Here is a 22,909-nt window from a genome sequence, read left to right as displayed (position 1 = left end):
CTTGCACACTGTAAGGTTCCTGAGGCACAACACTAGCTCGCTCCACCTACAGCTCTTTAGTGTGTAGTGTGTAGTGTGTCTGCTCCTGAAGCATTGCCCGCCTGTTGCTGCCTCTGCCTGTTAGTTGTGGTTGATTTTAACAACCACAGTCCATATTGACATTCATATCTTTCTGTCTGCTTCTGATTATTTTTCCTTTTTCTATAAAATATAATACTAATTGAAAGTTGCCTCCAGGCACAAAGTGTCAGAGAAAATATAATACATAATTAAGTTCATCTAAAGAAAGTCTAGAAAATAACTTGTATCCCATAAATTTCTGCTGTCAAATTTCATTACTAAGTATTTATTTTGTTAAGACAATCACATCATCTGATAAGATCCACACTGGAATATGTCTTGTGGCTGCTTAAGATTCTTTGCACTTAGTTTTATCCACTGTCTTGCCTGTAGGTCCCCCAGGGCCACCTGGAGTGGTCATAGTGGAGGAGATCACAGAAAGCACAGCCACTCTCTCATGGAGTCCAGCAACTGACAACCACAGCCCCATCTCTTCCTACAACCTTCAGGCTCGCAGCCCCTTCTCCCTGGGCTGGCAAACAGTGAAGACAGGTAAGACGTCCACAGACACACACAAAACAATATCTTGGAGCAGCAGGTACATTTACTTTAAAGCTCACTCAAAATCATTTGACAACTGTAGAAATAAATTATTCTTTATATTGATCTCCACTGTGAATTACTTCCCTGTGCCTTTTAAAAGCAAGCTCCCTTCCTCTCTTCTGTTCACAGTTTGCAAAGAAAGAGCCACATTGTGTTTCTGTTTGTGTGTTAAACTAACTTTCAGATTCACAAATAAGTGGCAAAAAATTGCATTATGCACAAAATCCCTGTGGAGCCACTCCCCAGCTTCCCTCAATTATCATACTGTATATGACTCAAGAACAGTCATCAAACCAGAAATGGGACATTGAGCAAGGCTCTTGGGTAAGCTCCAGGGCTCCCTGGGAATTCATCAGTTTGATATACAGTCATTTTCAGGATCCAACTCTAGGGAATTTTTTGCATTCTATTATATAAACACTTATACATAGGATTGGGATATAGAACTTCCCACATCTCAGAAACTTCTGAAGTGTCTTTAGAACTCCATGTCAGTTTTATTTATAAAATGAAAATTTAACATGAACTGTGTGTCGTAAAACAGTGCATCATCATAATGTGTGTTTTTAATGTGTTTTCTGTTTTAGTTTCATCATTTTAATTATTTTAATCACTAGTAATTTCCTTTCAATGTTATAAACTAATGTTTCCCAAGCTTGCTAATGTTACTGGAAGTGTATCAATGATACAGAAAGTCTAACCCCCAATGGCTAATAGATACGGATTTAGCATCACGTCCAAATAAACTCTAAGACCAGAAAGGAAGTTTTCAGAAGCAATTATCCACACAGTGTGGGGATGATTGTTTCTGCTGTATTTTAGAGTCAATTCGTCTACTTAGAAGTAAAATATAAAAGTCAAACTAGACATAATGGTAGATCCCTACAATCTCAGCCCTTGAGGAGCAGAGGCAAGATGACTGCCATGTGTTTTAATCCAGACCAGGCTACATACAAAGATTGCAGCCAAATGGGCTATATATCAAAACCTGGTCTCAAACAAGTATAAATAAGTAATGTGAGAATCATCGAGATGATGTGTGAGTTCATTAAGAATGAAACTAAAGTGGAATGCTATGCCTATAGCACGGTCTATGGTGTCTAGGTAGTGGGACTTTGGTATATTAAGCTTCACTCAGATTACAATTGGGCTGAGAGAAAATATATTTTCCAATAGAACTTAATGCACATCTTACTTAATACTAGGTTGCTGCATGAATTTATACATCATGATGGTTATATTATAGTGTGCTTTGTGTATGCACATGTTTCCCATAAGTATTTAAAGCACGACCCTCATTCTGGGATCCACTATAACTGTATAGGACAACTGTAGCCCCAAAATGAAAGAAATGATCTGGGTTAGTAAGCATGAGAAGAATACAAATTCAAATCTCATAAGCAGATTGGTTCAAGAATTCTCATCCACTATTCCCAGTTTTCTATCTTGATTTTTCTGTGACTCCTCAAAGACCTTGCTTTGAAGCTGTGACATAGAATAAATTGTGTATCTGCTGTATTCTCACGTGTGCCACCATCCTGCCACTGGATGTCACACAGACGGCTCAACTTACTTCTGGGAGACATGCTTAGAGTACATATATTTCTCCCTGAGTCACTGAGTGATTTCCTCATCCAGTGTGTCTTATACTTTGCCGAGTAAACCCATGGATTCATGTTCTGTAGTTACTTATTCTGATTCCTGCCCATCTCTTTGTTGTTGTTGTTCTCTTGATGCACCCGTTTCTACAGGAAGATTAGGAGGAAAAGTTATTTTGTGTTGTTGATAATTCTCTGCTAGAAAGCTATATCTTTATCTGTCTAAAATAATTTTAACACTGGAAATAGTTTTAACTTGTAGCTCTGATTTAATTTTCTTCAGGAAGTATTTATTTTTAAAGACTAATATTATGCTTTATTTGTAAATAAATGCATTTTCCAAAATTATGGTACTGTCAGTGTGCATTTTCTCTATCATTAATAGAGTAAAGGATCTCCCAAATTGATTCTTCATCTGATTCCTTTGACCAAAACTCAAAGTTCATTGAAATAGTGGTGAAGACACACTATCCCCAGCACAAGTGCACAAAGGAGTCCTTAAGCCCTTGGTGCTCCGAAGAAGCTGTTGTTAATGCTTTTTGGCTTTAGCCCTGTGCCTAATCTAGTCATAATTTTAATGCCTGTAATGGGGAGGGGGTCCCTAACTGTATAGCATCTCTATGGACAGTTTCTTGTTTTTGATATTGTTCTCATAATATAAAATAATTCATATAAATAACTTCTAATCCTGACATATATATTAGAGTATACAGCTTAAAATTTTTGATAAATCAATATAACTTCTAAGCTACTTGGAAAACAACTAACATTCTTTTATGTACCAAAATGAAAGTGAGCTCCTTACTTTTTGTTAATCAAAACAAAAATTTCAGCATGAGTTTTCTAACTAAGCACATCTTAGAATGGACTTACAAATTCACATTGTAGAATTGGCTTCTAAATCCTTTTGCCTGCAATGACATCCAAAATTAAATAAGACTAATTTGTGCATTTGGAAGAAATTATGAAAGAGTCTTTGGGAGGGAGAAACAATTTCATCTTTGGGTCCCTTTTCGAATTAAGCAAATTAATTGTGCCTTAAAAATGTGATATTCTTCATGCTACTGAAAATTCTTAGGTGATCTGTTTTTTTTCCCTGTGTACATTTAAGATTATCTAATCACCCATAACCAAAGGCATCACGTATCTTTCTTTGTATAACTCCAGGATGTCTCTGAAGCATTTACCATTGGTTTCTATTGTCTCTCTATGGACATGTTTTACATGAGCCAATTGGCTGAATAAATTCTGCAATTTGACTAGCTTGTCAAGTATTTTATTAAATTATCGGATGTGATGATTTTACTAGAAAACCCATTCCAGTGGGATTCTCCTCCTATTCAGCATGTACTTCTTGGCTGTCTTTAAACACTTCTATTAGTTTCTCTGTGGTTCATGTATTTTCCTTGAAAGCAATGTATACCCACAGCTCCAGCAGCAGTATCTTTATGAAAAGATGCCAGTAAAGCTATTAAGTATTCTTACCTGGAGAAAATCCATTGTCTTTAATCTCTTCAATATTGAAAACCAAAATTCTTGCCTTGATGAAGACCAATTTGTTTGCAATTTATTTTGTTTGTTGTTTTTGAAACTATGTTTCAAATGTTTCTGCAAGTACATCCCTTATGGAAAAACAAAACTTTAGAGTTAATAAATTACGTTATAAATTGATGCATGAGTTACGCTTAAAATATACTGAAACATGAGGCTGGCTAGAAGGCACGATGGAACTTGCTGTGTAAGACTGGGGACCTGAGTTCAAATGCTCAGCACTCACATGGGACCTGGCTGCACATGCCTATAGTTACTGAACTGAGGGATGGAGACAGATGCATCCTGAAAACTCAAGTCCCACACCTCATCAAGTGGTGAGATTCCAATTCACTGAAGTGCCTCATCTCAAAGCAGTAAGGCACTGAGTGGTAGGGGAAGATAGATGACATCTTGCTCTGGTTGCTACAAGTGTGTAGTATGTACCCAGGCATAGTCATATGCACCCCTTGGTACATCACACACACACACACACACACACACACACACACACACACACACACACAAATCAGGGAATATACCAATTCTAAGATAATAAGTATAAATCAGAGAAGACTATTAAAGTCCAGCAATGGAATACTCTAGTTGCAAAAGCACATGACAAAGATGAACCAGGGAAAAATGACTGAGAAGGAGTAATCTGTGACATAAAAATGAAGTCCAGTGGAATTCTTTTTTGGAAAACAGAAAGTATGCCAAAGGAGAGAGAAGGCAGTCGAGTGTGCTTATGGTGCTCATATGTCCACTTAGGACTAAAATCTATCATTGGTTTTAAACACATAAAGGTCGGTGCCAACCTGGAGAATTACAGTGTCAGTGGGGGGACAACTTGTATGGTCTGATAAGCAGTCAAGAACAGATGGGACACAACTGTACAGACAACTCCTAAGAAGTTTCAGGTTCCGACCGAATCAAAGCATAGTACAAAAGTCACTCCATGAAGAGATTCAAGCTTGCCCCCATTCATTACGTGCTGTCATTTCTAATTAGGATACATTCCGAATTTGTTGTTATGTACAGGAGACAAAATATATTTGCAAGAACTGGAAAAGTCTTTTTAAATCTTCCTAGAAATGGAAGAAAAATTGTTTCTAGAGTGAATTAGTCTCTCTTCTAGAGCTGCAGGTGAGGAAATGAGTTTTAGTGTAGATAACGTTAAGTTCTTCAGTAGCCAAATGAGAAGAATTCCAGTGGCCTGCAAACGGCACCAGCATACACGGTGCTCACTTCCTGAAAGTTCACTTTATCTTAGTTGTGATACTGGAGGCTCATAATCATGTATTACAAGAAAGTAGGATCATATAATCTCATGCAATAAGGAAGTAGGAACAATTAACAATGACGTCACTGACTAACATACAGTTATAGTATTTCTCCAGCTTCTTCGTGATGTGAAATGTGCTTCTTCTCTATAGTCCCTGAAGTCATCACAGGAGACATGGAGTCAGCGATGGCTGTGGACCTAAACCCCTGGGTAGAATATGAATTCCGAGTGGTGGCCACCAATCCAATTGGGACAGGAGATCCAAGCATTCCATCTCGAATGATCCGCACAAACGAGGCAGGTAAGAGTCATGGTGTGAAACTCCTGTTCCATACACTTCTCCTCACTCTGAAAGCAAGGTAAACACTCAAAGTTGCTTCAAGACTTACCTGATGCATTTTCCTAGTGTCCTAAAACTGCATCCTTTATAATAATTATTTTGTTTTCCTTCTTTTCAGCCCTTTTTGTTACTTCTTCCATAAACAAGTGTTCACAAAATCTCCAGTTTTCTCCCAGCCTTGAACTGTGTTTAAGTTCACATGAAGTGGAGGCAATTAATTTCTTCTTCTAAGAGAATCCATAAAATTCAGAGTAGATCAACTCACCCTCACCATCTTATTCCTCAATGATTGTCCCTGCCTTTAATTATAGGATTCTTCCTTAGACTCTTTCTGCTGCCTTTACCACCTAACCTGTGCAAATTACATTTTGAAAAGACAGACAGAGCTTCTGCTTGACCTGCTGCCTTTAGAAGCCGGCTGCATGAGCCATCTATCTGCTTCATAGCTTACAAAGGGCTCTCCCTAGTCTTCCAGAATAAGTAGTCCTAGTTTAAAGGCCACCATAATTACCATATAAAAGAAATTAACAGCTTTTAATTTTTTTTTATTAACTTGAGTATTTCTTATATACATTTCGAGTGTTATTCCCTTTCCCGGTTTCCGGGCAAACATCCCCCTCCCCCTTCCCCTTCCTTATGGGTATTCCCCTCCCAACCCTCCCCCCATTGCCGCCCTCCCCCCAACAGTCTAGTTCACTGGGGGTTCAGTCTTAGCAGGACCCAGGGCTTCCCCTTCCACTGGTGCTCTTACTAGGATATTCATTGCTACCTATGAGGTCAGAGTCCAGGGTCAGTCCATGTATAGTCTTTAGGTAGTGGCTTAGTCCCTGGAAGCTCTGGTTGCTTGGCATTGTTGTACATATGGGGTCTCAAGCCCCTTCAAGCTCTTCCAGTTCTTTCTCTGATTCCTTCAACGGGGGTTCTATTCTCAGTTCAGTGGTTTGCTGCTGGCATTCGCCTCTGTATTTGCTGTATTCTGGCTGTGTCACTCAGGAGAGATCTACATCCGGCTCCTGTCGGTCTGCACTTCTTTGCTTCATCCATCTTGTCTAATTGGGTGGGCTGTATATGTATGGGCCACATGTGGGGCAGGCTCTGAATGGGTGTTACTTCAGTCTCTGTTTTAATCTTTAACAGCTTTTATTTTAAACCTAATCAGGATATCCTGCTATCATGTATAAGAAATCGTTATTAATAAGATGTTTTTGTTTTGTTGTTACTATAGTTCTCGGGGGTGGGACAGAGTCTCATAGAGCCCAAACTGGACTTGGATTTCTTACATAGCCAAAAATAATCTTGAATTCCTGCTCTTATTGTGTTCCTTGCCAAGTACTCAGTTCTATGATCTACCCCTTATAATCCAGTAAAATTCTTATTAACTTCATAAAGAAATAGACAGTTTCACAATACTGTGTGTTTAAAGAAATGGTAATTCTACTTCTCCTCGTATGATCTTTTCATATTGTATACATATACCATACTATAAGATACATGTATAACAAACTACATAAGTAAACCATATATTAAAAATACCAAAGACCCTTAGAAGAAAAGTGAACATCAAATATGTGACATAGACAGTGTGACCACGACAGAGAAATATGGACAGGAAAGGTTTCAGATACAAAGAAAAATAAATGAATTATATTTTATCCTCAGATATTATGCATGAGTCTCAACAAGAGGACTGAGCATCAAGATGTCTATTTTCTTCATAGTTCTATATTTGAAATGTAAAATGGTGTCAGATGCTAGCATTCAACGTATTTCTTTCTTATTGCTGTATTTATGTTTACATATATATGTGTGTTTTATGTTTTATGTATTTATGTTTACACATATATATTTGTATTTTATGTTTCTTTGACACAGGATCCTTTTAGGCTGGCCTGGAGCTTGGTACACAATACATCCTACCCTAAAGTCCATAAGTCTTCTGCTCAGTCTCCCTAGTGCAGGAATTATAGACCGCCCCACCACATCTGGGCATATTGTGTTATAGGAGGTATATTTAAAAGAAAGGAAGGGAGAGGGAACTGAAAGAGGCAGGGAGGAGGAAGGAAGACATAACTATAGAATAGATGCGCAGTATTATTTTTATAGAAATACAGCAGCTGAGAAAACAGAAAGTGAAAATACTCTAAATATGATACAAAAAGTTACCCACAGAAAACAACCTTTCTGCTTGGTAACTTACCTCTTATGATGTTTTTCTCTTTTCCGCTTTAAATTGTGTGAACTTCAAAGTGAATATTAATTGCTTGGTTAGATTTTCATACACCCAGAAACTCAGCCATGTTTTCATTGTGTCCAGGTGTTCATTAACTAAAACCATAACAGGTTGGTCATTCTTCATTTTTTGTGCTCACTGTGCGGAACTGAAATGACAGGCGGCAGTAATACAGGCCTGCATTTTCTAAGAACACTGCCTTACTTTACACACGCTAATTGTGTCTAATCAAGGCAAAGGTTAGTGTGTTATTTGGAGGCTATCTATAAATACACATTTTAAACATAAACAATCCATTTGGGATGAGTAACCCTTCCTAACTTCTTAAGCATAAATCTACTTGAGCTATTAAATTTTGGTTAGCAAACCACCATTGCATTTTAATGTGTTTGAATTAAAATCATATTCAGGTGATGCATTTCAAAGACCTTGTCGAGCTTTAGAGCTACCTCAGTCATGAACTGCTGTCTCTACATTTTACCCTATCTGCATAGATGACATACATTATTCCATTAAAGTCTTATAGAAGAAGAAAGTCATGGCCGTAAAAGTGCTCGAAGAGCTTGCCTCTTACAGTGAAGTAGGGAAAGAGCTTTGTCCGCTTCACCCTGCTTGTACTTGAACGACAAATTCAGCTTGAGCTCCTGATGGCATAGAAGCAAGTGTTGAGTTTTGCGGCTGTTTCTTCAGGCAGCACAGATTAAAAGAGACCAAAATCCTGAGGCAGCAGTCTGCAGTGCCACGCTCAGCCTCTGCTAAGTACCTATTTTATATTCAAGATGAACTGTTCTAATGGACCAACTAAACTTTGAAAATGGACAGCTATAGGGGGAAAAACAGGTCTGAACTTCAGGATGTTGAGATTATGAGCGATTATGTCTCTGTAAATTTTTCTTCATTAAAAAAATCTAAATTTCAAAAAAAATGAAAACTTTTAACACTGTTAAAAGTGTTCTTTTCCATACAAAAAAGAAATAATGTAAGAAAGAAAAAGGAAAGAGAGAGAGAGAGAAGGAAAGAAAGAAAGGAAGGAAGGAAGAGAGAAAGAGAAAGAAAGAAAGAAAGAAAGAAAGAAAGAAAGAAAGAAAGAAAGAAAGAAAGAAAGAAAGATTTAGTTTTCCTGTAGAATATTTATTGATATTTCATCAAAACACTTTTGGTAGTCTTTGAAGATAATATAACTGATTGGATAGGGTATGTTAGCTCCAGAGAACATTGTCTAAGTATGCTATGTTCTTGTATCATGGCGTCCATATAAGATTCAGTACTTTGTAAATGAATATACACCAATCAAAAGCTTTATAACCAAAAATGTATAAATTGATTCAGTCCAACTTCTTGGCATAAGGAGGTCAAACCAGCATAGTAAATGTCTATTTTTACTTTGGTGTGCATTTATATTTATGGAGCAATTTCAATTTTCTTACAAGTTTTAATTAGATTATACAGAGAGGAAGATATAAATAGACAACATGTTTAATTAATGAAATGTGCTGCTCTCTCAACTAATGTGTAAATTTGGACTGTAACAGTGTGAATGTTTTGTTATTTTAAAGATGTCACCAGAGAGATGACTATGGATTAGGAAATGCATCTTTAAAATATGAGATGGTTGAAACAGAAAAACACAATGAATACAATAGTAGCAGCTGTTTCTTTTCTTGAAACCCACCATTCTGCAAGTTACATTTTAGAAACCTCCACAGAGGGATTAGAAGGGGGAAGGGGGAGTGGCTAACCAGGTAACATGTCTTTATACATGGTGACATATATGTGAAGATTGTTGAGTTAAGTGAGTTTAGATTTTAATTAATGTTCTGTTGTGTCATTTTCTTACATGCCCAACACAGGCAATGTTGCCTAAGTCTTTCTTATTCTTATTTATCAAATGAGAAAAATACCATGCTCTACTCTTCTGTTGCTGGGGCAAACACCATGACAAAATGAAACTTAGCAGGGACAGAAGGGTTTCTTTGGCTTCTGCTTCTAGGTCACAGTCTATCACTGGGGAAGTCTAGACAGTGACTTGAATTAGAAACCATGGAGAAAGGCTGTCTGACAGCTTGCTCCTAGGCTCATCACCAGTTGATGCTTGGCTGACTTTCTTAGACATTTCAGGACCAGAATCAATGGATGGTACCATCCCTGATGGGCTGGACCCTTCTACAACAATGAATAATCAAGTCAATACCACACAGAGGTGCCCATGCACTAATCTTATCTAGGCAATGTTTTAATTCAGTCTTCTCTGTCAGATTTCTGAAAACTGTGTCAAGTTGATAATTAGAGCTGACTGGAACATCCTACTTGATCACAGTATTACATAAGAGAATACATATGAATATTAATATCTATGCTATTATCACCACATTACTAACTGGGTTATGTTACAAAATGGGAATTTAAGCAGTGATGGGCATGCAAAATTCTCTTTTTATATTGAGTATAGGTTTTCAGCTAAATGTATGTGGGCTCAGCATCTCTGCTGAAGGCCTGCTTATGACCCTCACAGGCAACCATTACATTTTTCTTATCTAGTACTGAGTAGGTAAGGGCAAGTTTATATTATTCCACAAAGTAACTTTTTTCCTCTGGTTTTTGTAGCAAAAGAAGCAGAGAAAATCCAGGTATTGAATAAAAACTACGTATCAATTTGCTTATTCTAGAAATAGCTCTGTGGCTGCCTAGCACATTGAATTCTGTCCACAATTTTTTCTTGACTCTGAAATGGAAAATATGACACAAATGTTTCTGGCCACACAGGAAAAGTATTTTACCTCTGCATTTAAGAGATCGATGTTCTTACAGCTAGGAGTATCAAATGCATGTGCAGATAAACACCTTGCCCAGATGCATACTGCTCGCATTCTATTATCCTCATGCACCTGTGTACAGAGAAGACCAGGTGACCTGTGGAACTCAAAGCAGAAGAGCTTCCTTCGCCTCCCACCGTTGTGCCTTACTATGCTCCGTTAGCTTGCTTCACACTAACCTTCTATCTCATTCCCACTATTGGCAACTCCCTACTAATCTTACTCATATTCCAGACTTTCAGTTTTGTCATATGTCTCATGGAGTTTAACCAAGGCTGTCTGTGTGACCATGAATCTGTCACTGCATTAGAACCCAATAGGTTACCAAAAAGTACATACTATATTCTACCAGGATATATCTATAAACATGGATGAAAGTGTCAAGATGTATTAATGATACACACATACACACATACATGCACATACACACACATGCACACACACACATGCACACACACATGCACACACACATGCACACACACACATGCACACACACACACACACACACACACACACACACACACACACACAATTCTGATCTATTGTCTCAGTCCCAACTACTTTGCTGTACTATTGGGTCCTACGGAAGTCTCATTTTCAAATATATAAAGTCTATTCAATTTAAATCGAAACTTGAATTTCTCATGCATCCCACTTCTGCCCTTCCTAGCTCATCTCTGAGAAGCTGTGATCTGCTTCTGCCCTCTTCTTTGTGATCCCTTTCTCATACTCTGCTACTCTGACTGGCACTTCCTAGACAATGAGAAAAAAGAGGAAATATCTGCATAGATGATGTCATTTCTCTGGTCTCTCACATGGTGTTAGATCCTGTCAAGACTTGTTTTGTCAACATGCATCTTTTTCTACAAAGGTTTGGGCTCTTTTGGGGATGTAGGAATCACTAATTCTACTGAGCTAAGTCCACCTTCCTTCTGAAGTACCCCCTGCCCCCACAGTGACCATCCCATAACCTGCTTGTTAAGCCCTAGAAATGTAAATGTTCTATGAATGAACATTTACTTCTTCTCAGGTAGCTCGGTGTGAAATGAAGTATTCTTATATAAAACTCAATGTCGTGTCTCCAGGTGAAAGAAGAAAGCACTAAGCTATCTAGAACCGTTGTCTTATTCTTCTGCCATTTGCTTCTATAAGAAAGTGGCCTATGCCTATTTGCAGTTGGGGTTGGAGAGAAAGCACCTAGACAAGCTGGAGAAAGGAATACAGTAGGATGGTAAGACTGGATACCCAGTTCCTCACAAGCCTGTCATTTTCTCTACACACTCACACCCCAGCATCTGAGGTTCCATGGCTCACTGAAAGTGACAAAAAGATTCAGTTCATTATGATCTCTTTAGCTGTACTCACAGCAGCCATTGAGAATATCTAATTTCAAAAGTTAATAGAGGAGACAGAATAAAATCCTGTTGTGATGGATATGTATTCTACTTGTATTATTAAAAAAATAGCTAAAATGTACAGAAATAATAATACCATATAAGGTAAGCCTGAATTAGTTTTCTCTGAAAGTCTATGTATTGACAGTAAATGTTATTTAATGGAAGTTTAAAAGCCATGCCAAAAGTGATTTGGACTGAATTATTTACTGGACACAATTATTAAGTACACGGTAGTCAGATACAGCTGTATAAAAAGGAAGGAATATTTAAGTTTTCCATCTCCATTTTAAAGAAAATATAAAGTATTCTGCTGAAATAGTTGGTAAACTCTAAAAGAAAATACTAAGTGAACATTATGACTTTCTCCAAGCCAATGAGTAATTTAATTATAGCATGTAAAAGAAATGGTCCCCAGTAAGATTAAAATAAGACAGAAGTTATAGCAAGAAACAGACCCCTAAAACCAAATCTCAATAATTAGAACAAAGAAAATAACAGCATGGTTCATGGGGCAGAGAGGAGTTTTCAATCATAAAACCAACGTTAGTCCAGGCAAATTTCTCCAAAATACAATTGAGAAGCATGTCTCTGTCTCAGAGGCAGCTTGCAAAGCATTCTGCTGACTCTGACAAATGCCTTTCTAAAGAGAAACTATTTGTTAACAGTCTGAGTAATTCCATACATCAATTTCAGGCTCTGTGCTAAGCACTTGAACCTCTTCACATGCTTTAGCTATCCCATGTATGCTATAGGCCTCTAATGGCGCTCTTCCTCCCATTCCACAGATCAGAAAACACACCTAAGGGATGTTGACTATTAGTACAAGGTTGTCTACTAAGTAAATGTCTGGGCTGATGCTCTAACACCAATCTTGCTTCCAAATGGAGCCTCTCCTACGCTAGTCTCCTCTCTGCAAATTTTCTTTGTTTTTAGGAGCATTATTTAATGTTTAATTATATGTATATATTAGTGCCTTGGTGTGGGTGTGTGTATGTGAGTGAAATTCCCTGTGAAGGCCAGAAGAGGCTATCAAACCCTCTAGAGCTGTTGTGAGAGGCAGGTGTAAGTCTCCAGACATAGCTACTGAGAGCTGAACTGATGTCCTTTGCGGAGCAAAATGTGTTCACTATCACAGAACCATCTCTCCAAACCCTCTCCCTCTTGCAATTTCTTCAGTTCATTTGTTTTATACTATATATATCAGGAAATTTGATTCAACAACTACCTACTCTATCCTCTTTCTCCCTTGATTACCCTTACAAATCAAGAATATAGGAGTTGAGGTAGATGCTATGTACTAAGGGCCTCCTACCTCCTGTGTGTTTTGATGACAAATTTTAATAACAAATTTAAAAACTCAGAAAATGCTACATTTTCTAAAATATGCTGGAAATTTCTCTTCAGATCAAAAGGGATACATTGCATGGATCTCCAAGTAAATGCTTGCTGTGTCAAGACTAAAGGCATAGGTCCTATGATGGAACAAAGCCAAATGCCCACAAAGGGTGTGATTTCAAGACCACAGGTTTGACTTTATTCAACTTTCCATGTCATCAGAAGCTGCAGTAGTAGGGATCAAACTATAAAATACTGATTATAATCCAGACACTGCGATAAAGATTTATGGGGTAAACTTTACAAGTAGATACCATTCCTGGGTATGGTGACTACTCTCTGTCATTTTACCACACTACAGGTGGATGAAGGAGAATCAGGAAGTCAATACCAGTCTCAGATACACAGCAAGTGCACAGCCAGCGAAAATTGTTTTTATAAAACCTAGCCAGCTAGTCAGTGGTGATGTATGTTTTTAATGCAAGTATTGGGATGCAGAGGCAGATGGATCTCTATGAATTTGAGGCCAGCCTGGGCAACAGAATGAGTTCCAAGACAGCCAAGGCTACAAAGAGAAACACTGTCTTAAAAATCTAAAAAAGAAAAAATAAAACCTAACCAGATAATAAGATATGTTTATGTTCAGAAGACACATGGAATGATGGGACAGAACCACTGGGACTTGGTGTAGATCTCTCTCATGTCCCAGGATGTTGTCACTCTGTCTCCTTGCAAACCTATGTGCCTCACTGAGAAGAACAAAAACGTCTTCTTCCTTTTTCTTTTCTTTTCTTGGCTATTTTATATATTTACATTTCAAAAGTCGTCCCCTTTTCCGCTCCCCCTGCTTCTATGAAGATGTTCCCACTCCCACCCACCCACTCCCACCTCAACACCCTGCCATTTCCCTGTACTGGGTAAACGAGCCTTCACAGGACCAAGGGCTTCTCCTCCTACTGATGACAGACAATGCCGTCCTCTGCTATGTATGCTTCTGGAGTCATGCGTCCATCCATGTGTACTCTTTGTTTGGTGGTCTAGTCCCCTGGAGCTCTGAGGAGCCTGGTTGGTTGATATTGTTGTTCTTCCTATGGGGTTGCAAACTTCTTCAGCTCCTTCAGTCCTTTCTCTGACTCCTCCATTGGGGTCCCTGTGCTCAGTCCAATGGTTAGCTGCAAGCATCGTCATCTGTATCAGTAAGGCTCTGGCAGAGCCTCTCAGGAGAAAGCTATGTCAGGCTCCTGTCAGCATGCACTCCTTGGCATCCACAATGGTGTCTTGGATGTAGTCTCCAAAGCATCTAACTCTTTAGGGAACACCACTGGTGTCTGGTGTCAGTTTGGGAACTTCTGGTTTAGGGGACTCTTAATTTTTAATCTTTCTACAAACTTGACCTATTGATAATTATTAACAGGAATATTTATGTAGAGTATACTTCAATTCTACTAGAAAAAATGTTTTGAACTGTCCCTCCAGATGTACCTTTCCGAATGCTGATCCCCTCCCTCTCCACCATCCTGCATGTTTGATTCATACCATCTTCTGGGATAACCACTCAGCTTCTTAATTACAAAGATGTCCCGTACTTTCTAGAAAAGCTTTATTATTTAATGAGCCATGTAAATACTTACTGTATGAGAAATTGAAGACTTTCAAGAAGAAAAATTGTTGTTAAATGATCATGCATTTTCTTTTGTTTAGTTTTTAATTAAGCTGTAGGGGTAATGTGTACCGTGTTATTCAAACTGTGCTATTTACCAAGAACACCATAATGATCTAGCCTGCTTATACTAAGGCAATACCTTCTACTTTGGTCATTTCAGACACTTATAAGTATGATTCCAAGACACACACACACACACACACACACACACACACACACACACACACACACATATATATATATATATTCACATTCCAACAAGCCAGATAAAACCTGAAACAGCTGAGTACTTGTAACTTGTGTATAAAGTCTCAACTGGATCATCTGTCCACGAAGAGCGACTGGTTAGAAATAAATTCAGGAGCATGGGCGTTTAACTGCTCAGCATGAGTATAAACTTGATCCCCCGAGTTAACATGTTTGTGACATTTATCAGTAGCTGATTGAGGGAGAAGACAAACTTGATGCTTAAATCTAAAGCAGGTTCTCACTAATTACACTGAAAATATACTTGGTTTTAAAAATATGTGTTCCTCTGAAAGCATTTATGAGATTTTATTTTTGTGGATTTTATGCTTCTAACAAGAATTATAGAACCTTCATGCCAAAAAAGCTCTGGGAGATTAAGTCAAATGTTTTATGTCATAATGTATTATAAACAAAGGGATATGATTAAAATCAGCAAGCTCTACCATGGTGTGGCAGAGATAATGACTGTGTGTCACCAACTTGAACAAGAAAATGCATGGCCACATAAGCCACCATATCTGCATATTATTAAGAAATGTAAGCTGAGCAGAATTAGATCCCGGCCTGGGCTGCAGCTCTTCAGACCTGCCAGTTCTGTCTATTATACCTAATAGGCTTTTGAAAATCCACACATAAGCATTATCGAAACACTGTCCGTTATCAGCCTCTTCTGGTGCTACGTATTTCTCATTGAAAATGAAGAGAGAACGAAGCAAAGAAGGTACTAGTTCTTTACATTAACCATTTGACTATAGGTTAACTCATCTCAAAATGTCATGTTCAGTGACCCAATTTCAAATATCAGAAATATCAGTTTGAGTCACCCCCATAAACTCCCTGCATTCTCCCCACTCCCAAGACTCCAGCTAGTCACTAGAGATGCACTCCCTTTTCCGTTCTCACTCCCAAACCTCTCCAGCTACCCCCACACCTGATTGCCATCCCTGTTCCCCTCCTCCCTCCTCTCCCATCCAGTTCCCTCCTTCCATCCACCTGCGATAACGATGACTCTTTAGTTCCCCTTGTAAGTGGAATTCCCGCATTCTCCTTTCGAATCTCCTATTAACCAGTTTCTTTGGGTCTGTGGATTGTAGCATGGTTATTCTGCACTTTATGGGTAATGTTCATTTGTAAATGCATACACACCATACACATGCTTCTGGATCTCAGATACCTCATTCAGGATGATATTCTCAAGTTCCGTCCATTTGCCTGAAGAATTCATGATGTCTGTTTTTAATAGCTGAGTAATTTTTTTTATTAACTTGAGTATTTCTTATATACATTTCGAGTGTTATTCCCTTTCCCGGTTTCCGGGCAAACATCCCCCTCCCCCCTCCCCTTCCTTATGGGTGTTCCCCTCACAACCCTCCCCCCATTGCCGCCCTCCCCCCATAGACTAGTTCACTGGGGGTTCAGTCTTAGCAGGACCCAGGGCTTCCCCTTCCACTGGTGCTCTTACTAGGATATTCATTGCTACCTATGGGGTCAGAGTCCAGGGTCAGTCCATGTATAGTCTTTAGGTAGTGGCTTAGTCCCTGGAAGCTCTGGTTGCTTGGCATTGTTGTACTTTTGGGGTCTCGAGCCCCTTCAAGCTCTTCCAGTTCTTTCTCTGATTCCTTCAATAGGGGACCTATTCTCAGTTCAGTGGTTTGCTGCTGGCATTCGCCTCTGTATTTGCTGTATTCTGGCTGTGTCTCTCAGGAGCGATCTACATCCGGCTCCTGTCGGTCTGCACTTCTTTGCTTCATCCATCTTGTCTAATAGGGTGGCTGTATATGTATGGGCCAAATGTGGGGCAGGTTCTGAATGGGTGTTCCTTCAGTCTCTGTTTTAATCTTTGCCTCTCCCTTCCCTGCCAAGGGTATTCTTTTTCCTCATTTAAAGAAGGAGTGAAGCATTCACATTTTGATCATCCGTCTTGAGTTTCGTTTGTTCTAGGGATCTAGGGTAATTCAAGCATTTGGGCTAATAGCCACTTATCAATGAGTGCATACCATGTATGTCTTTCTGTGATTGGGTTAGCTCACTCAGGATGATATTTTCCAGTTCCAACCATTTGCCTACGAATTTCATAAACTGGTTGTTTTTGATAGCTGAATAATATTCCATTGTGTAGATGTACCACATTTTCTGTATCCATTCCTCTGTTGAAGGGCATCTGGGTTCTTTCCATTTTCTGGCTATTATAAATAAGGCTGCGATGAACATAGTGGAGCACGTGTCTCTTTTATATGTTGAGGCATCTTTTGGGTATATGCCCAAGAGAGGTATAGCTGGATCCTCAGGCAGTTCAATGTCCAATTTTCTGAGGAACCTCCAGACTGATTTCCAGAATGGTTTTACCAGTCTGCAATCCCACCAACAATGGAGGAGTGTTCCTCTTTCTCCACATCCTCGCCAGCATCTGCTGTCACCTGAGTTTTTGATCTTAGCCATTCTCACTGGTGTGAGGTGAAATCTCAGGGTTGTTTTGATTTGCATTTCCCTTATGACTAAAGATGTTGAACATTTCTTTAGGTGTTTCTCAGCCATTCGGCATTCCTCAGCTGTGAATTCTTTGTTTAGCTCTGAACCCCATTTTTTAATAGGGTTATTTGTTTCCCTGCGGTCTAACTTCTTGAGTTCTTTGTATATTTTGGATATAAGGCCTCTATCTGTTGTAGGATTGGTAAAGATCTTTTCCCAATCTGTTGGTTGCCGTTTTGTCCTAACCACAGTGTCCTTTGCCTTACAGAAGCTTTGCAGTTTTATGAGATCCCATTTGTCGATTCTTGATCTTAGAGCATAAGCCATTGGTGTTTTGTTCAGGAAATTTTTTCCAGTGCCCATGTGTTCCAGATGTTTCCCTAGTTTTTCTTCTATTAGTTTGAGTGTGTCTGGTTTGATGTGGAGGTCCTTGATCCACTTGGACTTAAGCTTTGTACAGGGTGATAAGCATGGATCGATCTGCATTCTTCTACATGTTGCTCTCCAGTTGAACCAGCACCATTTGCTGAAAATGCTATCTTTTTTCCATTGGATGGTTTTGGCTCCTTTGTCAAAAATCAAGTGACCATAGGTGTGTGGGTTCATTTCTGGGTCTTCAATTCTATTCCATTGGTCTATCTGTCTGTCTCTGTACCAATACCATGCAGTTTTTATCACTATTGCTCTGTAATACTGCTTGAGTTCAGGGATAGTGATTCCCCCTGAAGTCCTTTTATTGTTGAGGATAGCTTTAGCTATCCTGGGTTTTTTGTTATTTCAGATGAATTTGCAAATTGTTCTGTCTAACTCTTTGAAGAATTGGATTGGTATTTTGATGGGGATTGCATTGAATCTGTAGATTGCTTTTGGTAAAATGGCCATTTTTACTATATTAATCCTGCCAATCCATGAGCATGGGAGATCTTTCCATCTTCTGAGGTCTTCTTCAATTTCTTTCCTCAGTGTCTTGAAGTTCTTATTGTACAGATCTTTTACTTGCTTGGTTAAAGTCACACCGAGGTACTTTATATTATTTGGGTCTATTATGAAGGGTGTCGTTTCCCTAATTTCTTTCTCGGCTTCTTTCTCTTTTGTATAGAGGAAGGCAACTGATTTATTTGAGTTAATTTTATACCCAGCCACTTTGCTGAAGTTGTTTATCAGCTTTAGTAGTTCTCTGGTGGAACTTTTGGGATCACTTAAATATACTATCATGTCATCTGCAAATAGTGATATTTTGACCTCTTCTTTTCCGATCTGTATCCCTTTGATCTCCTTTTGTTGCCTGATTGTTCTGGCTAGAACTTCAAGAACTATATTGAATAAGTAGGGAGAGAGTGGGCAGCCTTGTCTAGTCCCTGATTTTAGTGGGATTGCTTCAAGTTTCTCTCCATTTAGTTTAATGTTAGCAACTGGTTTGCTGTATATGGCTTTTACTATGTTTAGGTATGGGCCTTGAATTCCTATTCTTTCCAGGACTTTTATCATGAAGGGGTGTTGAATTTTGTCAAATGCTTTCTCAGCATCTAATGAAATGATCATGTGGTTCTGTTCTTTCAGTTTGTTTATATAATGGATCACGTTGATGTTTTTCCGTATATTAAACCATCCCTGCATGCCTGGGATGAAGCCTACTTGATCATGGTGGATGATTGTTTTGATGTGCTCTTGAATTCGGTTTGCCAGAATTTTATTGAGTATTTTTGCGTCGATATTCATAAGGGAAATTGGTCTGAAGTTCTCTTTCTTTGTTGTGTCTTTGTGTGGTTTAGGTATAAGAGTAATTGTGGCTTCGTAGAAGGAATTCGGTAGGGCTTCATCTGTTTCAATTTTGTGGAATAGTTTGGATAATATTGGTATGAGGTCTTCTATGAAGGTTTGATAGAATTCTGCACTAAACCCGTCCGGACCTGGGCTCTTTTTGGTTGGGAGACCTTTAATGACTGCTTCTATTTCCTTAGGAGTTATGGGGTTGTTTAACTGGTTTATCTGTTCCTGATTTAACTTCGATACCTGGTATCTGTCTAGGAAATTGTCCATTTCCTGAAGATTTTCAAATTTTGTTGAATATAGGTTTTTATAGTAAGATCTGATGATTTTTTGAATTTCCTCTGAATCTGTAGTTATGTCTCCCTTTTCATTTCTGATTTTGTTAATTTGGACGCACTCTCTGTGTCCTCTTGTTAGTCTGGCTAAGGGTTTATCTATCTTGTTGATTTTCTCAAAGAACCAACTTTTGGTTCTGTTGATTCTTTCTATGGTCCTTTTTGTTTCTACTTGGTTGATTTCAGCTCTGAGTTTGATTATTTCCTGCCTTCTACTCCTCCTGGGTGTATTTGCTTCTTTTTGTTCTAGAGCTTTTAGGTGTGCTGTCAAGCTGCTGACATATGCTCTTTCCTGTTTCTTTCTGCAGGCACTCAGCGCTATGAGTTTTCCTCTTAGCACAGCTTTCATTGTGTCCCATAAGTTTGAGTATGTTGTATCTTCATTTTCATTAAATTCTAAAAAGTTTTTAATTTCTTTCTTCATTTCTTCCTTGACCAGGTTATCATTGAGTAGAGCATTCTTCAATTTCCACGTATATGTGGGCATTCTTCCCTTATTGTTATTGAAGACCAGTTTTAGGCCGTGGTGGTCCGATAGCACGCATGGGATTATTTCTATCTTTCTGTACCTGTTGAGGCCCGTTTTTTGACCAATTATATGGTCAATTTTGGAGAAAGTACCATGAGGAGCTGAGAAGAAGGTATATCCTTTTGCTTTAGGATAGAATGTTCTATAAATATCCGTTAAGTCCATTTGGCTCATGACTTCTCTTAGTCTGTCGACATCACTGTTTAATTTCTGTTTCCATGATCTGTCCATTGATGAGAGTGGGGTGTTGAAATCTCCCACTATTATTGTGTGAGGTGCAATGTGTGTTTTGAGCTTTAGTAAGGTTTCTTTTAGTATGTAGGTGCCCTTGTATTTGGGGCATAGATATTTAGGATTGAGAGTTCATCTTGGTGGATTTTTCCTTTGATGAATATGAAGTGTCCTTCCTTATGTTTTTTGATGACTTTTAGTTGGAAATTGATTTTATTTGATATTAGAATGGCTACTCCAGCTTGCTTCTTCTGACCATTTGCTTGGAAATTTGTTTTCCAGCCTTTCACTCTGAGGTAGTGTCTGTCTTTGTCTCTGAGGTGTGTTTCCTGTAGGCAGCAGAATGCAGGGTCCTCGTTGCGTATCCAGTTTGTTAATCTATGTCTTTTTATTGGGGAGTTGAGGCCATTGATATTGAGAGATATTAAGGAATAGTGATTATTGCTTCCCGTTATATTCATATTTGGATGTGAGGTTATGTTTGTGTGCTTTCATTCTCTTTGTTTTGTTGCCAAGATGATTAGTTTCTTGCTTCTTCTAGGGTATAGCTTGCCTCCTTATGTTGGGTTTTACCATTTATTATCCTTTGTAGTGCTGGATTTGTAGAAAGATATTGTGTAAATTTGGTTTTGTCATGGAATATCTTGGTTTCTCCATCAATGTTAATTGAGAGTTTTGCTGGATACAGTAACCTGGGCTGGCATTTGTGTTCTCTTAGGGTCTGTATGACATCAGTCCAGGATCTTCTGGCCTTCATAGTTTCTGGCGAGAAGTCTGGTGTGATTCTGATAGGTCTCCCTTTATATGTTACTTGACCTTTTTCCCTTACTGCTTTTAATATTCTTTCTTTATTTTGTGCGTTTGGTGTTTTGACAATTATGTGACGGGAGGTGTTTCTTTTCTGGTCCAATCTATTTGGAGTTCTGTAGGCTTCTTGTATGTCTATGGGTATCTCTTTTTTTAGGTTAGGGAAGTTTTCTTCTATGATTTTGTTGAAGATATTTACTGGTCCTTTGAGCTGGGAGTCTTCACTCTCTTCTATACCTATTATCCTTAGGTTTGATCTTCTCATTGAGTCCTGGATTTCCTGTATGTTTTGGACCAGTAGCTTTTTCCGCTTTACATTATCTTTGACAGTTGAGTCAATGATTTCTATGGAATCTTCTGCTCCTGAGATTCTCTCTTCCATCTCTTGTATTCTGTTGGTGAAGCTTGTATCTACAGCTCCTTGTCTCTTCTTTTGGTTTTCTATATCCAGGGTTGTTTCCATGTGTTCTTTCTTGATTGCTTCTATTTCCATTTTTAGTTCCTTCAACTGTTTGATTGTGTTTTCCTGGAATTCTTTCAGGGATTTTTGCGATTCCTCTCTGTAGGCTTCTACTTGTTTATTAATGTTTTCCTGTGTTTCCCTAAGTGTGTTCATGTCTTTCTTGAAGTCATCCAGCATCATGATCAAGTATCATTTTGAAACTAGATCTTGCTTTTCTGGTGTGTTTGGATATTCCATGTTTGTTTTGGTGGGAGAATTGGGCTCCGATGATGGCATGTAGTCTTGGTTTCTGTTGCTTGGGTTCCTGCGCTTGCCTCTCGCCATCAGATTACCTCTAGTGTTACTTTGTTCTGCTATTTCTGACAGTGGCTAGACTGTCCTATAAGCCTGTGTGTCAGGAGTGCTGTAGACCTGTTTTCCTCTCTTTCAGTTAGTTATGGGGACAGTGTGTTCTGCTTTCGGGCGTGTAGTTTTTCCTCTCTACAGGTCTTCAGCTGTTCCTGTGGGCCTGTGTCTTGAGTTCACCAGGCAGCTTTCTTGCAGCAGAAAATTTGGTCTTACCTGTGGTCCCGAGGTTCAGGTTCGCTCGTGGGGTGCTGCCCACGGGCTCTCTGCAGCGGCAGCAACCAGGAAGACCTGTGCCGCCCCTTCCGGGAGCTTCAGTGCACCAGGGTTCCAGATGGTCTTTGGCTTTTTCCTCTGGCGTCCGAGATGTGTGTGCAGGGAGCAGTCTCTTCTGGTTTCCCAGGCTTGTCTGCCTCTCTGAAGGCTGAGTAGTATTATATTGTATAGATGTATCACATATTCTTTATCCATTTTCAGCTGAAGGATATTTAGTTTGTTTCCGTTTTCTAGCTATTACAGATAAAGCTGTTATGGACATAATTAAGAAAGTGTCCTATACAGTGGAACATCTTTTGGGTATACAACTAGGAGTCACATAGCTGGGACTTGAGGTAGAAATATTTCCCTTTATGTTGATTTTATTTTACATGCATGTCTGTGCTCCACTTTTGTGTCTAATGTGTGTGGACGTCTCCTGCCCGTGAATTTACAGATCTGTGGGAGTTTGCCATGTGGGTGCCCAGCCATGTTGTCTGTTAAACATATTTTTGTACAGAAAGTTAAAATTAATGAAACACTTAAATATGTTTTCTAAGAACTAAACCGTAAATGGGCTACACAGTGCTCCTTTCAGGGCA

General features: G+C 38.9%; 1 protein-coding gene across 2 annotated transcripts in view; it reads left to right on the top strand.

Annotated features, from left to right (window-relative positions):
- Positions 1 to 22,909, top strand: part of Cntn5 (contactin 5) — a 1,240,814-nt gene that overhangs the window by 1,166,248 nt on the left and 51,657 nt on the right. For both annotated transcript variants that reach the window (XM_087560151.1, NM_053746.2), the window contains 2 exon segments: positions 454 to 612; positions 5,228 to 5,377. In XM_087560151.1, the coding sequence (XP_087416277.1) occupies positions 454 to 612; positions 5,228 to 5,377 (309 nt within the window).

The sequence above is a fragment of the Rattus norvegicus genome, chromosome 8 (assembly GCF_021556685.1).
Source record: "Rattus norvegicus strain SHRSP/BbbUtx chromosome 8, alternate assembly SHRSP_T2T, whole genome shotgun sequence".
NCBI lineage: Eukaryota > Metazoa > Chordata > Mammalia > Rodentia > Muridae > Rattus > Rattus norvegicus.
Note: the sequence above shows the minus strand (reverse complement) of the source record. Positions and strands in the feature narration are given on the sequence as shown.